At 50.9% G+C, this 16,809-nt stretch overlaps 2 protein-coding genes across 4 annotated transcripts in view; both read left to right on the plus strand.

The window, feature by feature from the left end:
• The window catches only part of itpr2 (inositol 1,4,5-trisphosphate receptor, type 2), a 33,048-nt gene extending 31,175 nt beyond the window's left edge, over positions 1-1,873 (plus strand). The window contains exons 38-40 of the mRNA XM_047033473.1: positions 1,011-1,151; positions 1,623-1,741; positions 1,838-1,873. Of these exons, the coding sequence (XP_046889429.1) occupies positions 1,011-1,151; positions 1,623-1,741; positions 1,838-1,873 (296 nt within the window). The remainder of the gene's footprint in view (positions 1-1,010; positions 1,152-1,622; positions 1,742-1,837) is intronic.
• Positions 1,069-16,412, plus strand: fgd4a (FYVE, RhoGEF and PH domain containing 4a). 3 transcript variants are annotated; one of them, XM_047034783.1, is made up of 15 exons: positions 1,069-1,151; positions 5,167-5,596; positions 8,406-8,495; positions 8,876-9,021; positions 9,248-9,404; positions 9,857-9,995; positions 10,230-10,288; positions 10,401-10,547; positions 10,782-10,954; positions 11,824-11,854; positions 11,967-12,047; positions 12,226-12,351; positions 13,421-13,573; positions 14,242-14,382; positions 15,021-16,412. In XM_047034783.1, the coding sequence occupies exons 2-15, from the start codon at positions 5,372-5,374 to the stop codon at positions 15,282-15,284; spliced, it is 1,932 nt and encodes a 643-aa protein (XP_046890739.1). In that variant the 5' UTR covers positions 1,069-1,151; positions 5,167-5,371; the 3' UTR covers positions 15,285-16,412. The 3 variants fall into 3 exon arrangements, with proteins under 3 accessions (XP_046890739.1, XP_046890736.1, XP_046890737.1); XM_047034780.1 differs by lacking the exon at positions 1,069-1,151 and adding an exon at positions 1,844-2,018; XM_047034781.1 differs by lacking the exon at positions 1,069-1,151 and adding an exon at positions 2,059-2,583.
• The last annotated feature ends 397 nt before the right edge of the window (positions 16,413-16,809 follow it).

The raw sequence follows: 16,809 nt of genomic DNA on the forward strand, positions 1-16,809 counted from the left end.
TGTCTATCTCAACTGTCTCAGTTGAAAAAAGGCCAAGATTTATTTTTTATTTTTTTACATTCTCCTTCACAGGCGAGCCCTGTGTGTTAAATAGCCAACTGCCCTCCTCACTGGCTAAGCTTCATCCTCTGAGAGATAATGGACTCTAGACAATAGACCCAGCTGCTTAAAGATGTGTCATGGCAGAGTGTGTGACAGTTGTTTAATGTTTACATGTTAATGGGTTTATACAGTCCTGTGCACACAGCCTGTGTTCAGGTAATGACTCCATCTGCTTGGTCCTGATAGGATCACACCCTTATATGGAGGTTTTACCGTAATTGGTAAGAGACTGAGAAGAAATGATAGGATAGTAAAACAGACAACCTGTGTGTTTGGAGGGCCAGAGGTCATGAGGCTTTGGGCCTGTGATGTTGCAGTCTGTCTGTCTGTCTGTCTCTTGTCTGTCTGTCTGTCTCTTGTCTGTCTGTCTGTCTGTCTCTTGTCTGTCTGTCTGTCTCTTGTCTGTCTGTCTGTCTGTCTCTTGTCTGTCTGTCTGTCTCTTGTCTGTCTGTCTGTCTCTTCTGTCTGTCTGTCTCTTGTCTGTCTGTGTCTTGTCTGTCATGCTTAGCTAAATCTGAAATCCCATAAACAGAACCTACTAAAGGAAGTGAGGTTGATCTACTTCCTGTCACAAAGAACAAACGCTTCTTTGTCTTGTACAGCGCAGTACTAACTACGGTACTAACTAAATCCTGTCTTCTCACTTTCTATCTCTGTTCTGTTGCTGTGTGTGTGGGGGGAGGTCCTACACAGTTAATAAGGAAGGGGTTTGTAACCAAGGAGTTATTTTAATTTAAGTTAAGTTTAATTTAATCTTGTATCCTGTATCATTATGAGTAATGTCCAAGGGTTATGTCACTGGTGGCTGACTAATAAAGATTCTGTTCTGTGACCCAAGTTTTTCACTATTTTGAGACACTGAGAATCTGACCTTTGCCCCCCTCTCCTGTGTGTCCGTGTCCCGCCAGCCCTGAGCACCAGTCCCTCTGCCCCCAGCCCCCCCACGGAGAGGGCCAGCCGGTCAGGCAGGAGCAGTGGGAGGAGCAGGGAAAGGGTCAATGGAACAGGCTTGGCCTACAGGCCCACACTCCAGATACACAAACCACAAGGTACTGTCACACTGCAGATACACACACTGCAGATACACACACTGCAGATACACACACCACAAGGTACTGTCCAGCCCTGTCTGAAACGCGTCACACTATACAAGTCTCAAACTGAACCTGTCACTACCTGTCGAGAGAGAGAGAGAGACAGAGAGAGAGAGAGAGAGACATAGAGAGAGAGAGAGGTTATATAATGTGTATTGACTGACTTACCAAGGACATGAAACCTTGTCGTTCTGCTGCAGTCCTGTTCTATTTGATCTGAGTGAATCATTCACCAGACATGACTGGTCTGCCCAGCACAGCCTGTAGGATCCTGTCAATCATAAGAGGAGACAGGACAAAGACATAACAAAGTGTTTCGATACGGCCTCCACATCGCATGGACTGCACCTCAGACCAGCCAAAGGTTCCTTAGGTGACGTGTTGTTGGACAGCTGTGGACATGTCTGGGATTTACCTGTTTTTTAGGTAGCAGTCTGTTCTGCCCCCTTGTGTTCGCATGTGGACATTACAACTCCAACAACCTCTGCTGCACAGTTCTGGAGAGGGGCTGCGTTCAAGGCTCCAGTCAGTTCAAGCTCGACAAAGTCAATCACTAAGGGGTTCCTTGAAGAAAGCCCTAATATAAAACCAATAAAAGCTGGTCCTGACCCCTGACCTCTGACTTGTGTCGTTCCCCTCAGTGCCTCCCAAGCCAGCCCACCTTCAGAGCCCGGTGACACAGCCTGGCCCCCCGCTGGGCCGAGCCCAGAACGCAAGCCTGAAGGCCGGTATGGAGGATAGGGGAGGAGGGGGCCTGGCGGGCCGAGGTCGGGACAAAGCCTCCAAGGTGTCCAACCTCATCAGCCGCTTCGAGGAGAACAGGTAGAGTACAGAGCAGGGGGCGTAGCCGAGCACAGAGTGAGTGTGGGTCACGTGGTTGGATTTACAGGTGGTTGGATTTACAGGTGGTTGGATTTACAGGTGGTTCCCAGGGCGGAAACTACAGGCATAATATGTCCTGTAAGAAACAAGCTTAGTTGAGTGTGTGTTTGTGTGTGTGTGTGTGTGTGTGTGTGTAGAGCAGAATGGAATCATTTAAGGCCTGAAAGACACCTCTTCATTAGTGACACTCTTCATTTATGGTCACACCGGTGTTGTAAACATACGAGGACATACTTGCCTAACATTTCCTATCAAGCAGAAGCAGAAGTCAATTTTAGAACGCTCACTGCACTTCAGCTTAGCCAGTCATATACAGCCTTGGATACCTCCGGAGGAGCACGGAAGAGAAAGAGAGAGAGAGCAGGCCAGATGAACATGAGTTTAACAAGTTGAGCGTCTGCCTTGGATGAATGACCTGGGAGATTTGAAGCGGAGGAGAGACTGAGTCCAGCTTGTCTCGGGGGTACGCAGCCTGGGGGAGGAAGTAGATGGGTAAAAGAACAAGGTAGGGTCTGTTCACCGCACGCTGCTTCCACGTTGGGGGTCCTGTGTGTGTTCAGGGCTAGATCCAGCTCTGCTAACCTCATAGTCGCAGAAGGCGGTCTGGTGCGAGTGGAGATTAGTGTTGTGGAAGGATGAGCTGGTGAAAACACCAGTTGCCGGGCGCGAACTGGCGGGAAGTGGGATCTGCAATGTCCAGTCTAAATAGAGGGGTTTTTGTTTTCTAAGATGTATTTTGTGAGATTTTTGTGCTTTATTGGAGTGTGAAAGTATGACATGAGAAAGGCAGGGAGAGAGAGAGAGAGAGAGAGAGAGAGAGCGAGAGAGAGAGAGAGAGAGAGAGAGAGAGAGAGAGAGAGAGAGAGAGAGAGAGAGAGAGAGGGGCAAGACGTGCAGAGAATGGCCCGGGTCAGATTTGAACCCGGGCCGCTGCGGTAAGGCCTCAGCCGCTGTGGTACGGCCCTAGATGGAGGGTCAGGGGTTCGCGTCCCCACCAGTCCCAGGGATGAGGGGGTGTTTCTGGCAGCAGCAGCTGCTGTAGCAGGCTGGTTCCTGTGCTGGAGCATCATTAACGTGGGCTGGAAACAATGCTGTCCTTGTTGTGGTTGATGCTGATACAGGAACTGGCTGGATGGAGCCTTGAGGCCACACAAGGAGTTGACAGAGTGGCCAGACCAGGGCAGGCCAGACCAGGCCAGGCCAGGGCAGACCAGACCAGGGCAGGGCAGGTCAGACCAGGCCAGATCAGCACAGTGACTTTGCTGGAGCCAAGTCAGTCTGTGACCAGGGAGCATAGAGGTTCATGTAAACCACACTGGGCCAACTTGGTGGGGCTGAACGGTCCAGTCAGGTATGCTGGTCAAAGTTAAAAGATTAAAAAAAGAGATATACAGAAATACCAGAGTTTTTAATTCTCAGGGACTAGACCTCTGTCCTAATGCTACTGTAGCTTGACCAGTTAGGTGCTACAGTGTAAACGATCCCAGTCCAGTCTCTGGTCCTCCAGCTGGCTGTGGGATTAGCCCTGCTTGTCCTGGAAGAGACCCTCCACACTTAGAATTAGTCTGTTCCTGTTGGGGTTCAGTACTGACCAAGACTTACAGGATGTAATGTTAAGATCATTCTCAAGTTCATTCATGTGTATGGGGGAAGGGGGGGGAAGACTCACGGCAATAACAGGGGTCCTGCCTGCCTCCCCACAAGCCCTTAAACTGTACCTCAACAGATCAGAGAAGGGCTTCACTTTAACATTCACAGCGTTTAACAGGTCAGTGAGGTTTCAAGATTCTTCCACATCCCAGCCTGGCTACGCGGACTGGATGGAAGCCTGTAGGCTGTTCTAGAACACTAGATGAGGGTTCCACGTCGTTTTGCTTAGGCTTCATCCACAACACCTGCAGAGCCACGAACTGTGTGCCATTTGGTTTGTTCATTTCAGGAGCCTCTCCTCTGTGCTGCGAATTACTGAGAGGACTTAAGATATGAAGAGGAAGCCAGGAGGAAGTGATGAACTAAGGGTTCTGATTTGACAAATGAACTCTGCCTTCCATAAGGGTTTCCTGCGGCATTTCCCTCCGCACGACGACCCAGCACAGCTGTGTGTTTACCAGAACGTTCATGTGTCACTTTGGTGCTTCTGTGTTTGTTGTCACGTCCGTGTTGTGGTGACCTTGCGGGGGTCGTGTTGTGGTGATCCTGTGGGGGTTGTGTTGTGGTGACCTTGCGGGGGTCGTGTTGTGGTGACCTCGCAGGGGTCGTGTTATGTTCTCCCGGAGGTAAGTCTGAGTGGCTGTTTTTCGTTACGTAAACAGACCAACCGTGGTAGTTCCTCTATTGATACACACTTACGGTTTTCACAGACAGGAACATTCTAAGTTGCCAGTGGGTGTGTGTGTGTGTCTTTGAGATATGAGTAGTGAGATAAGGTTGGAAAATAAAAGAAACAACAGTACATGAGTACACAGGGCGGGGCCCTGGCAGCCCAAGGCTGGGTACTGCAGCTTGTGTGAGCAGGTGATCAAGCAGGTCAGGTGGGTCACACAGGGAAACAGCTGGATAAACTGCAGCATATGCTACTATCTGGTGGCTGTATGTGTGTAGTAGTGTATTCTGTGTCAAATGTTGTACTGTCTAAGGTATTTTCACCTTGTATATGTAGGAAGGAAGAGGTGTGTGTGTGTGTGTGTATAAGTAGGGCAGCAGGGTCTCTCTGGGGGCCGGTGCTTCAGCTCTCTTCCTCCTCCCCCCTCTTCTCTCACTCCTCCCCTGCCCCTACACACTCACACTTCCTCTGCACATGCTCAGTGCAGCCCCACCAGACGGGAAGTTTGTGCATCTCCGTTTATTTTTATCTTTCGAAGACGCACACGGCTGCCCCCCTCTCAGTTCTCTCTCTCAGTTCTCTCTCTCTCTGTCTGTCTGTCTCTCTGTCTGTCTCTCTCTCTCTCTGTCTCTTTCTGTCTTTCTTACCGCTACCGACGCACCCCCTGCTCTTCATCTTTCTCTATCCCCCTCCTCTCCCCCCAGCCTCACCCTTCCACTGGCCGGCACGTCTCTGACTTCCTCTTGTCCTTCCTCTCTTCCCCAGCCTATCAGACGGCAAGAAGGAGGGCTTTCACCCTCCGCACAAACAGATCAGCAAGTCAGCCAACAGCAGCCCTGCTCACCGCCTCCACCACCCTCTTCAGCACCGGCAGAACCAGCCCAAGGCCCAGGAGCAGCCGGCACCGGACCCAGGCCCGGGCACGCCAAGCAATGCCGACAAGCCAGCCGCTAACGGGGTGGTAGCCCGGATGGAGGCGGGAGAGGACGGGGAGGCTGGTGGAGCGAAGAGGCTGACCGAGGCCGTCCTGGTGAATGGAGACATGAGGGAGGGGGTTACGGAGACGGGAGGAGACGCCCCCCTCACGCACACAGACAGGACGGGTCCAGACCCCCCCTCTGGGGAGGGGGAAGGGGAGCCCGTGGAGAGAACGCCACCTGAGCAGGCTGTGGACGAGGGGAAGCCGGAACAAAAGGTAACCCTAGCGGCAGGTTGACCTGATAAGCTTTTAAAATGTTGTTGGTGTGTGTCTTCTGTTTGTGGTGTTGCTGTCTGAGTGGATGAGTGACTAGCTGACTGACTGATTAGATGCCTGGCTGACTGACAGACAAATTGTCTTATGACTCATTGGCTGACCGACTGACTAGCTAGCTGGCTGATTGACTGACTGGCAGACTGACTATCAGAAATATAACTGTCCGTGTTTACTAAGAGGAAGACTCCTGACATAAGCGACCTGATGTGGTCTGAGTTAGCCTTGCCTGGCTTCAGGTCTAACTCCCCATAGCACCCCCGTGCCATGTGTATCTAGACCCTCCATGTGACATGCCCAAGGCCTCATTACCAGGCCCAGATCTCTTCCTGCTTCATCAGTCAGTACATTTAGTCATTTAGCAGACGCTTTTATCCAGAGCGACTTACAGTAAGTACAGGGACATTCCCCCCGAGGCAAGTAGGGTGAAATGCCTTGCCCAAGGACACAACGTCATTTGGCACGGCCGGGAATCGAACTGGCGACCTTCAGATTACTTGCCCGATTCCCTAACCGCTCAGCCACCTCCCTAACCGCTCAGCCACCTCCTGTGGTAGCTCTAAACCACAGTAGCTCTAAACAGTGCTGCAGCCTAGTGTGTGTGTGTGTGTGTGTGTGCGTGTGTGTGTGTGCGTGTGTGTGTAGGGGGTTATTTTCAGTAAAGGTCTGAACAGATGTCAAAAGCTCTCAACAGCGGAGTTAATTCTACACTGATCCTCTCTAGAGAGTGGTTTGGCTAGCTGGCAGTCCATCTGCCTGCCTGCCTGCCTGCCTGCCTGCCTGCCTGCCTGCCTGCCTGCCTGCCTGCCTGCCTGCCTGCCTGTCTGGCTGCCTGTCTGTCTGTTTGTCTGTCTGCCTGTCTGTCTGTCTGTCTGTCTGTCTGCCTGACTGTCTGCTTGTGATTATATACAAATATCTCTATAGACTTTATGTGCAGGGGACCCCTATAACTTCTGATTGTAGATAAACTGGTTAGCTTTGTCTAAGACTGCTGTACATTTGCTTCAATCTCAAATGTCATTTGTCATTTATTTACAAGACTCTTACTTCAAACAATTGTTTTAGGTATAGCAGAATCCATCTGTGAGTGAATCCATAACTGTGTCCACCGCAAACTGAAGGTCCAGTAGGTTTGTTAGTGTCTGTCATTTAAAAAGTAGTTGGTATGTGGTCGAAAGTGTGATAGTTGGTTTCGTGTGAATTCAGGGTGGGGAGTTGAGAGTGGTGTCAGTTAAAACGTCAAATAGAGTTGTAGTCATGTTATGTGTTACAGTAATACAGTCATATGTGTGGATAGTGTTGTGTCCTTACATTAACCCCTAAACTGTTGAATGGATTAACTGACTGGATAACTAAGGTTCAACTGGAGGTGTAGAGGTGGTGAGAGTGTGTATGTGTGTGCGTGTGTGTGTGTGTGTGCGTGTGTGTGTGTGTGTGCGTGCATGTGTGTGTGTGTGTGTGTGTTTGCGTGTGTGTGTGCGTGTTTGTTTGCGTGTGTGTTTGTGTGTGTGCGTGCGTGTGTGTGTTTGCGTGTGTGTGTGTGCGTGTGTGTTTGCGTGTGCGTGTGTGTGTACGTGTGTGTTTGCATGTGTGTGTGTGCTCGTGTGTGCGTGTGTGTGTGTGTGTGTGCGTGTGTGTTTGCGTGTGTGTGCGTAGGTGAGACTGACAGACACATGCGTCAGCACAGCCTCTGTCTTGGTTCACTGGTGTCATTTCCCCTCTTCCACCCTTTCATTTCCTTTCCTGAGAGCCCACTCCTACCACACAGACACATACCTACAGTATTACACACACACAGACACACACACAGTAGCCCACTCCTACCACACAGAAACATACCTACAGTATTACACACACACAGACACACACACAGTAGCCCACTCCTACCACACAGACACATACCTACAGTATTACACACACACAGACACACACACACACACACAGTAGCCCACTCCTACCACACACACACACATACAGTAGATATACACACACACACACACACAGTAGCCCACTCCTACCACACACACACATACAGTAGATACACACACACTCTCCACACGACACACTGTACTCCCTGACTCTACAGTATGTCTGTTTCTCGTGAGTTATGGCTTTTTCCACTGCATGGTACCTGCCCCACTTCACCTGCCTGTTTTGGTTTTCCACTACGCAAATCTGGTACCTGGTAGGCATAGACCTAATACAAAGTAGACCAAGCATCACTGCGAGGATCGAGGGGTGGCGGCTTGCTAGTAGACTACCTGGTTCCAAGCAAGCTGAACCGATACAAGTATGTAAAAACACTGCAGATTACAAAGTACATTACTGATTTGGTCAGAGAGAATCACGACACGGAACACACAGCGCAAACCCGCCATTTATAAATAGCCAAACAACCAGGGCTCTCAAGTCTCACCCTTTCGTCGCGAGACTCGAGCATTTTTAAACCATTTCTCACGCTCTTACCATTTCTCAGGCACCTACCAGCCAATCAGAAACATTACCAGCACCCATTTTAACCAAACAGGAACTCGGTTAAGCATGAGAATGTAGCAGCAGTACAATGTGGGAGGTAGCTATGGATAAGACTGGAGACCTGACCTTCAGACAGGCAGGCCAGCCTCTCGCCTAGCCCAGTGCCACTAGAATAAACACCCCTTCTCCTCTCCTCCCTACCTTCTCCCCTTCCCCTCCCTCTCTCCTCTATTCCCTCCTTCTCTTCTTTCTCCTCCTTCTCCTCCCTCTCCTCCAGGAGACTAACGAACAGAAGCTGTACAAGATTGCCAGCGAGCTGCTGCAGACTGAGAAGGCTTATGTGACCAGACTCAACCTGCTGGACCAGGCGAGTGAACCCCTCCACAGGCTAGAGTCCATGTACAGGGCAGAGGGGGATTTGAACCTGTGACCCTGGCATCAGTGGGCTGGAGGGTGGGAACTCCCGACAGCCAACATCTTACTGTGTCGGTTTGGTGTAATGTGCCTGTCGGTGTTTGTCGAGGCAGTGTGAAAACAACAGTTATCTTTACAAACATTCTAAACCCAACTGCCAACAGGAGGATGTTTGGTGTTTGTTGGACTGTGTTGAGGCAGCGTGAACTGGCCTTTACAGTTCGTACCACACATTTGTGGTTGGTACTGTAGTTGAAGGAGGATATTTGGTGTTTTGTTTGACATCGTTGAGGCGGTGTGATCTGGCTGTGATGATGTCATCGTGCCCTGCAGGTGTTCTGCGCCAGGCTGACGGAGGAGGCTAAGAAAGGCACGTTTCCGGAGGACGTGGTGAAGAACATCTTCTCCAACATCAGCTCCATCAACGAGTTCCACAGCCACTTCCTGCTGCCTGACCTGGAGAAGCGCATGGGCGAGTGGTGAGTGGTGTATCCACGCGCAGAGACACCACCCAGGATAGGGATGACTGAACTCACATCACATCACTTCCTGTGAGACGTGACATTCTGTAGCCTGGGACGAACTTAAAGTCTTTCAATCCCTCTTTCTCTCCCTCTCTCCCTCCCTCTCTCCCTCTCTCCCTCTCTCCCTCTCTCCCTCTCTCTCTCCCTCTCTCTCTCCCTCCCTCCTCTCTCTCCTCCTCAGGTCGTCCACGCCTCGTATCGGGGACATCCTGCTGAAGCGCGCTCCCTTCCTGAAGATGTACGCAGAGTACGTGAGGAACTTTGAGAAGGCCATGGAGCTGCTGAAGCAGTGGACAGAGCGATCGCCTCCCTTCAAGGCCATCATACTTGAAATCCAGGTCAGCTAGAAGGCTAGGCTAGGTCAGAGGGGGTATGATGTGTTAGGCTAGGCTAGGCTAGGTTAACTGGGCTATGATGTGTTAGGCTAGGCTAGGCAAGACTAGGTTAGTTGAGCAGTGATGTGTAAGGCAAGGCTAGCTTAGGTTAAGTTAGGTTAGGCTAGGCTAGGTTATGCTATGCTATTCCATGCTATAGCCTACTATGCTAGGCTTGGCTAGGTTAGGTCAGGCCAGACTAGTCCAAGAAAAACAAAGGAAAGCTGCCTTAAACGCTAAGAAAGGTAAGTTAACTACCTTTCACAGTTAACTACCTTACACAGTCCCCCGTACTAGGTACTTTGTATCATGACAGTGAGATGCCGAACTAACAAAACTTCAATCAAAAGGCCTGCTCCCCTGACTTCCTGTCTGACCCCCTGACTTCCTGTCTGACCCTTGTGTTTGTGTGTCAGGGCCAGGAGGTTTGCGGCAGCCTCACTCTGCAGCACCACATGCTGGAGCCGGTGCAGAGGGTTCCCCGCTACGAGATGCTGCTGAAGGACTACCTGAGGAAGCTGCCTCAGGACGACCACGACCGCAGAGACGTGGAGAGTGAGTCACCACACGTTAGCACAGGCGCTAACATATATGTTAACCCAGGCGCTAACACAGGCGCTAACATACATGTGAACACAGGCACTAACACAGGCGCTAACATACATGTGAACACAGGCACTAACACATGCGCTAACATACATGTTAACACACGCGCTAACTCAGGCTAACACATACATTTCTCAATGCAAAATCCTAACTGAATGTCTTTGTTTTTATCCTCTCCCTCAGAATCACTGGAGATCATTTCCATGGCAGCAACTCACTCCAACAGTGCCATTCGTAAATCGGTGAGGCAAACCATGTGACCTTTACGATCCAGGCAGTTTTCTTCACGTCCCACGTGAAGGGTTATAGCATGTGGCTTGGATCTGCTCTCTAAATCAAGCGTATGTCTCGCAGGAGAACCTAAAGAAGCTTCTGGAGATCTATGAGATGCTGGGGGAGGAGGAGGACATAGTCCACCCCTCCAACGAGTTCATCAAGCAGGGACACGTCCTGAAGCTGTCAGCCAAGAACACCTCCGCCATGGAGAGGTACCTATTCCTGGTGAGACTCACACACACACACTGTCACACACACACACACTGTCACACACACACTGTCACACACACACACTGTCTCACACACACACACACTGTCACACACACACACACACTGTCACACACACACACACTGTCACACACACATGCACACACACACACACACACAGGGTCAGTAAAACGAGCATCTACACAGCACAGTCTGACAGCGTAGTTAATCTTCCATGGGTCACCTCTTCAGTTCAACAACAGCCTGCTGTACTGCGTGCCCAAGTTCAGCCTGGGGGGAACCCGCTACACGGTCCGGACACGCATCGGCCTGGAGGGCATGAAGGTGTTGGAAACCACCAACGAAGACTACCCACACACCTTCCAGGTGTCCGGCAAGGAGAGGACTCTGGAGATGCAGGCCAGGCACGGAGCTCCCTCCTCTCATCACCGTCCTCCCACTGCCCTCCTCTCATCACCCTCCTCCCCTCCTCCATGTCTTTCTCCCGCTCTCCTCCACCTTTCCTTTCAGTCTCGTGTTTCCTTCATCGCTCTCCTCGGCAGTCCCGTCCACCCCGTCCCTACCTCTCTTCCTCCCCCCCAGCCATCCCTTCCTTCCTTCCTTCCTCCCTCCCTCCCATCCTCCCATTCTCCTCATCCCTGCACACTCAGAATGTGCACTGATATTTTATTCGGTGTGTTTAGGTTTCAGACTATCTGTGCAGTACTGGCCTCCGCCAGTATCTGTTCTGTACTTCACCTGCTTCCAGTCTCAAAATAACCTGGGGCTGCACCAACACATAACCTGGGGCTGCACCAACACATAACCTGGGGCTGCACCAACACATAACCTGGGGCTGCACCAACACATAACCTGGGGCTGCACCAACACATAACCTGGGGCTGCACCAACACATAACCTGGGGCTGCACCAACACATAACCTGGGGCTGCACCAACACATAACCTGGGGCTGCACCAACACATAACCTGGGGCTGCACCAACACATAACCTGGGGCTGCACCAACACATAACCTGGGGCTGCACCAACACATAACCTGGGGCTGCACCAACACATAACCTGGGGCTGCACCAACACATAACCGACTGCCACGATATCGCCCCCCCCCCCCCCCCCCCCCCCCCCAACTGGGATCAATTTGACCTAGCTAGTGCTGTTAGCCATAGTTTCACTTTACAGACCATAGCGCAAAGGTTGATAACAGTTCCACAAGCAAACTCTGAAATAACTCGCTGAGGTCTTTTTTAAACAGACAGTGTTTTTTATGTTTCAGCTCAGAGCAAGACAAGGCAAGCTGGATCAAGGTACTCTAATCAGTAGAATTACTTTTACTTCATGATTTTTTTTATATCGTGGCCTACTGTACTGTAGTTGAGGCTTGTTGACATGGTGTGCGTGTGTGTATGTGTGCACCAGGCGTTCCAAGAGACCATAGATATCTTCCAGCTGAAGAACGAGTCATTTAAGATGGCCGCTAAAGAGGTGGAGGAGGTGTCGGTGAGTCAGAAGCTATCCTGCTGTCTGACAGGGTTACCTTGCATTAGACGGGCTGTTGTTGAGTTTGTAAATGTAAATGAGAATGCCACCTATTGATTCTGTGTATGTGTATGTCTGTGTGGATATGCCTGTTTGTCTGTCTGTGTGTGTGTGTGTGTGTGTGTGTGTGTGTGTGTAGACGGCAGAGCTGGGGAAGCGAGCCCCTCGCTGGATCCGGGATAACGAGGTCACCATGTGTCAGAAGTGTAAGGAGTCCTTCAACGCTCTGACGCGACGGAGACACCACTGCCGAGCGTGTGGATGCGTGAGTCTCTCTCTCATCTCTCTCACCCTCCCCCTCTCTCATCTCTCTCACCCTCCCCCTCTCTCATCTCTCTCTCACCCTCCCCCTCTCTCATCTCTCTCACCCTCCCCCTCTCTCATCTCTCTCACCCTCCCCCTCTCTCATCTCTCTCTCACCCTCCCCCTCTCTCATCTCTCTCACCCTCCCCCTCTCTCATCTCTCTCTCACCCTCCCCCTCTCTCATCTCTCTCTCACCCTCCCCCTCTCTCATCTCTCTCACCCTCCCCCTCTCTCATCTCTCTCTCACCCTCCCCCTCTCTCATCTCTCTCTCACCCTCCCCCTCTCTCATCTCTCTCTCACCCTCCCCCTCTCTCATCTCTCTCTCACCTTCCCCCTCTCTCATCTCTCTCTCACCCTCCCCCTTTCTCATCTCTCTCTCACCCTCCCCCTCTCTCATCTCTCTCACCCTCCCCCTCTCTCATCTCTCTCTCACCCTCCCCCTCTCTCATCTCTCTCACCCTCCCCCTCTCTCATCTCTCTCTCACCCTCCCCCTCTCTCATCTCTCTCACCCTCCCCCTCTCTCATCTCTCTCTCACCCTCCCCCTCTCTCATCTCTCTCACCCTCCCCCTCTCTCATCTCTCTCTCACCCTCCCCCTCTCTCATCTCTCTCTCACCCTCCCCCTCTCTCATCTCTCTCTCACCCTCCCCCTCTCTCATCTCTCTCTCACCCTCCCCCTCTCTCATCTCTCTCTCACCCTCCCCCTCTCTCATCTCTCTCTCACCCTCCCCCTCTCTCATCTCTCTCACCCTCCCCCTCTCTCATCTCTCTCTCACCCTCCCCCTCTCTCATCTCTCTCACCCTCCCCCTCTCTCATCTCTCTCTCACCCTCCCCCTCTCTCATCTCTCTCTCACCCTCCCCCTCTCTCATCTCTCTCACCCTCCCCCTCTCTCATCTCTCTCTCACCCTCCCCCTCTCTCATCTCTCTCACCCTCCCCCTCTCTCATCTCTCTCTCACCCTCCCCCTCTCTCAGTCATGTAGTGTATCCCAGGCTGTTGGCCGGGGTGTGATGTGGTTCTGTCTTCAGGTGGTGTGCTGGAAGTGCTCCGATTACAAGGTGGCTCTGGAGTACGATGGGAACAAGATAAACAAGGTGTGCAAGGACTGCTACCCCATCCTGACAGGAAACTCTGAGAACAACGAGGAGAGGGCTGAGATCAAGAAGAAGGGCATTTTAGAGGTGAGCGGACACACACACACACACATCTTGTCAATCTATCCTTGTGGGGACTCAGAATTCAGTCCCTTAAAAAATGCGTAAAGCCCAATTTATACTTAGGTCGCAGACACTTTTGAAAAGGTCGCCGACAGAAATGGCGTCACAGTCGACACTTTTAACCGTCGCTTGAAAGTGTCGCCTACCAGGAGAAATTTCTACTGGCGCTGATGTCGTCACATAGTGTCGCGCAAGTGTGATTGGCTAGATAGACGGCACGCGTCGTTGACTGCATTGTTTTGAATTTTCAGTGACAGTCAACAGCTGTTTGAGATGGAAGGAATAAAGGAGAGATTGACAGAGCAAGTTAGAACATATCCACACCTTTATAATGCCTCTCAAAATTAGCTACAGCCATTTTCTCTGATCGATCCCCTAGGCTACAAAGCGTAAACAATGTAACCATGGCTATGAATGTAACGGTTAAATGATTCTGTTTACGTCTCGCGAACCTTGAGCAGAGGCGACTGTTTGCCGAAGTATAAATGCAGTAGCCTGAGCGACACTTTTTTTATTTCGTCTGCGACCATTTGTAAAGTGTCGGCGACATAAGTATAAAGTAGACTTAACACTAACCTTGACCCTAACCCCCAAACTGCCAGCTGTGTAACCATGACTCCCCGGTCCCCCAGATCGAGGCGGCCCAGTTCTCAGGAAGCAGCATCATGTGTGGGTTCCTGCAGTACTGTGAGAAGAACAAGCCCTGGCAGAAGGTCTGGTGTGTGATCCCTCAGAAGGAGGCTCTGGTGCTGTACCTCTACGGAGCCCCGCAGGTTAGAGCACTTCCTGTCTACCGCATGACCACTTCCTGTCTACAGCTTGAGCACTTCCGGGACAAGAAGAGTACCTAGAACGCAGGGGGGTGTAGGGTTGTTTTCAGATGTGGGGTGGGACAGCTTTGTTTAATAACTGAGGATGCAACTGTTAAATGTGATTTTCTCATTAAAAAGTGTGTGTGTGTGTGGGACGGACAGACAGGAAGTGGGTGGGACAATGTCTCAATGAAAACCCTTCGCCCCCGCTGCAATCAAGGAAGCATGGCTTTCGTCACTAATAGATATATACTTCCTGTGCTGTTTGGTTACTTCCTGTTTTATACATCTTTGGGAGATACAAACACGTAAGGGACATAGAGTGTGTGTGTGTGTGTCAACTACACTTAATATTCTTACATAGGCTGTAGTAAAATGAGAGAAAGCTTAAACAGGGGTTTTCACTATGCATTCTGATCCATTGAATGCCACTGGTGAATAAAAGTATAAATTTCCTTCCATAAGAGCTAAATCTATACATTGTTACCCAATCTTTACCCCTACCCCCGGTGTATATACCGACAACACTTCATCAACTCTTACGTACTCTGTAGTGCAAAGACTGACAGCATGAACATGGCTCTCTCCCTCCCCTCCAGGATGTGAAGGCCCAGTCCACCATCCCTCTGCTGGGCTACCTCGTGGACGACAGCGCCCGGCCGGCAGACCCGCCCTCCAGCTTCCGTCTCTCCCAGTCCAAGTCCCTCCACAGCTTCGCCGCCGAGAGCGACGACCTCAAACAGCGCTGGCTCAAGGTCATCCGTCTGGCCGTGACAGGGGAGGTGGCCCCGGCCCCCAGTGATCCCCCGGGCCTCCCGGGGTCCCAGGATAGCAGCCAGGAGCTGGGCTCTGACAGCAACTGAGGGGGGCGGGGGGTCCAGGGTGTCGCAGGAGACGGTGGATATCTCCCACTTGCGTTTGTGTGCGTCGTTTTTTGCACACGCAAGCTCACACTGTGCACGGTTCCAACTGAGGAATTTGTACACATACACACACACATACACACTCACACATACTCACACATACACACGCTGACGTTAAGACAATGTGGAAAATCATTGCTGGATAAGCTTTTTTTCATTGCCAATCTCCGCCTCCTTTTCTCCCCCCTTGACTGGATTTTCTACCAATCAAAAGCAAGGGCTGTCCTTCACCTGGAATGTATGACAGAATGACAGGTTTTTGGTCCAATCGACGCCAGAGCAGAGCAGGGGCGGGGCTTCAGCACTGCCTCGTCTGTCCAAGGAGAATCAGTCGGGAGCATTGAGGAAGTGTCCTGTACACAGCCGGACACAGCACAGAGCTGGACACAGCCGGACACAGCACAGAGCTGTACACAGCCGGACACAGCACAGAGCTGGACACAGCTGGACACAGCACAGAGCTGGACACAGCTGGACACAGCACAGAGCTGGACACAGCCGGACACAGCACAGAGCTGGACACAGCCGGACACAGCACACAACAAGAACACTGACCTACAGAGGACTGTCTGCCCTCGTCACAAGGGCATCAGGGACATAGCCGTCCTGGACTAGTCTACAGCTGGCTACTAGCTGGCTACACCCTCTCCTTGTTCCGTGTACCTGCTGTGTATAGTCTTAATCCTGGGTATTTTCTCCTAAAAGGCACAAAATGAATTTATAATGTACAGAGATTCAACGACAGGTTTTAATATCACAGAACGAGACAACCTGTGTTTCCCGAATTCGTCGTCTCATGAGCAAAATAGCTCCCTTATGTTCCTGTGGTCAGATCAAGGGTGTTATACAAACGAAAGTGACTGGTTCTCAGTTAACCATTACTGTCATTCAGAGCCATACACAACGAACAAACTCTGTCAAACTCATTCAGCTGTGGGCAGCATAGAGTAACAATGAAAAGCTCCTTTGCAGACGTCTAATATATTCAGATATTCTGAAATGGTCTATCTATATCCCCTCCCATCCCCCTCCCAACCAACAGCACAATCAGAGATGACACACAACCACGCAGGAAGAAAAATGTAAATGTCGATTTTAACATACTGTAATGAACTGTATTATTTAAAGTAATTTATATTATTATGTGCATGATTTAAAAGAAAAGTAGCACAAAGAGCTTCTGTCCCTCAAATCAATGTGGCGTCTGTGCCGTCCGCTGAACCCAGGTCAGAAACACATCCAGAACCTTCTGTCTGAGCTCAGGTCATGAACACATCCAGAACCTTCTGTCTGAACCCAGGTCAGAAACACATCCAGAACCTTCTGTCTGAGCTCAGGTCATGAACACATCCAGAACCTTCTGTCTGAACCCAGGTCAGGAACACATCCAGAACATTCTCCTCACAGATCCTCACCGTGTCATTCTCCTGCTGCAGCAGAGCGTGTCTGTGGTTACAGCTAATAA

Source organism: Hypomesus transpacificus, chromosome 14 (assembly GCF_021917145.1).
Source record: "Hypomesus transpacificus isolate Combined female chromosome 14, fHypTra1, whole genome shotgun sequence".
Classification (NCBI taxonomy): Eukaryota; Metazoa; Chordata; class Actinopteri; order Osmeriformes; family Osmeridae; genus Hypomesus; species Hypomesus transpacificus.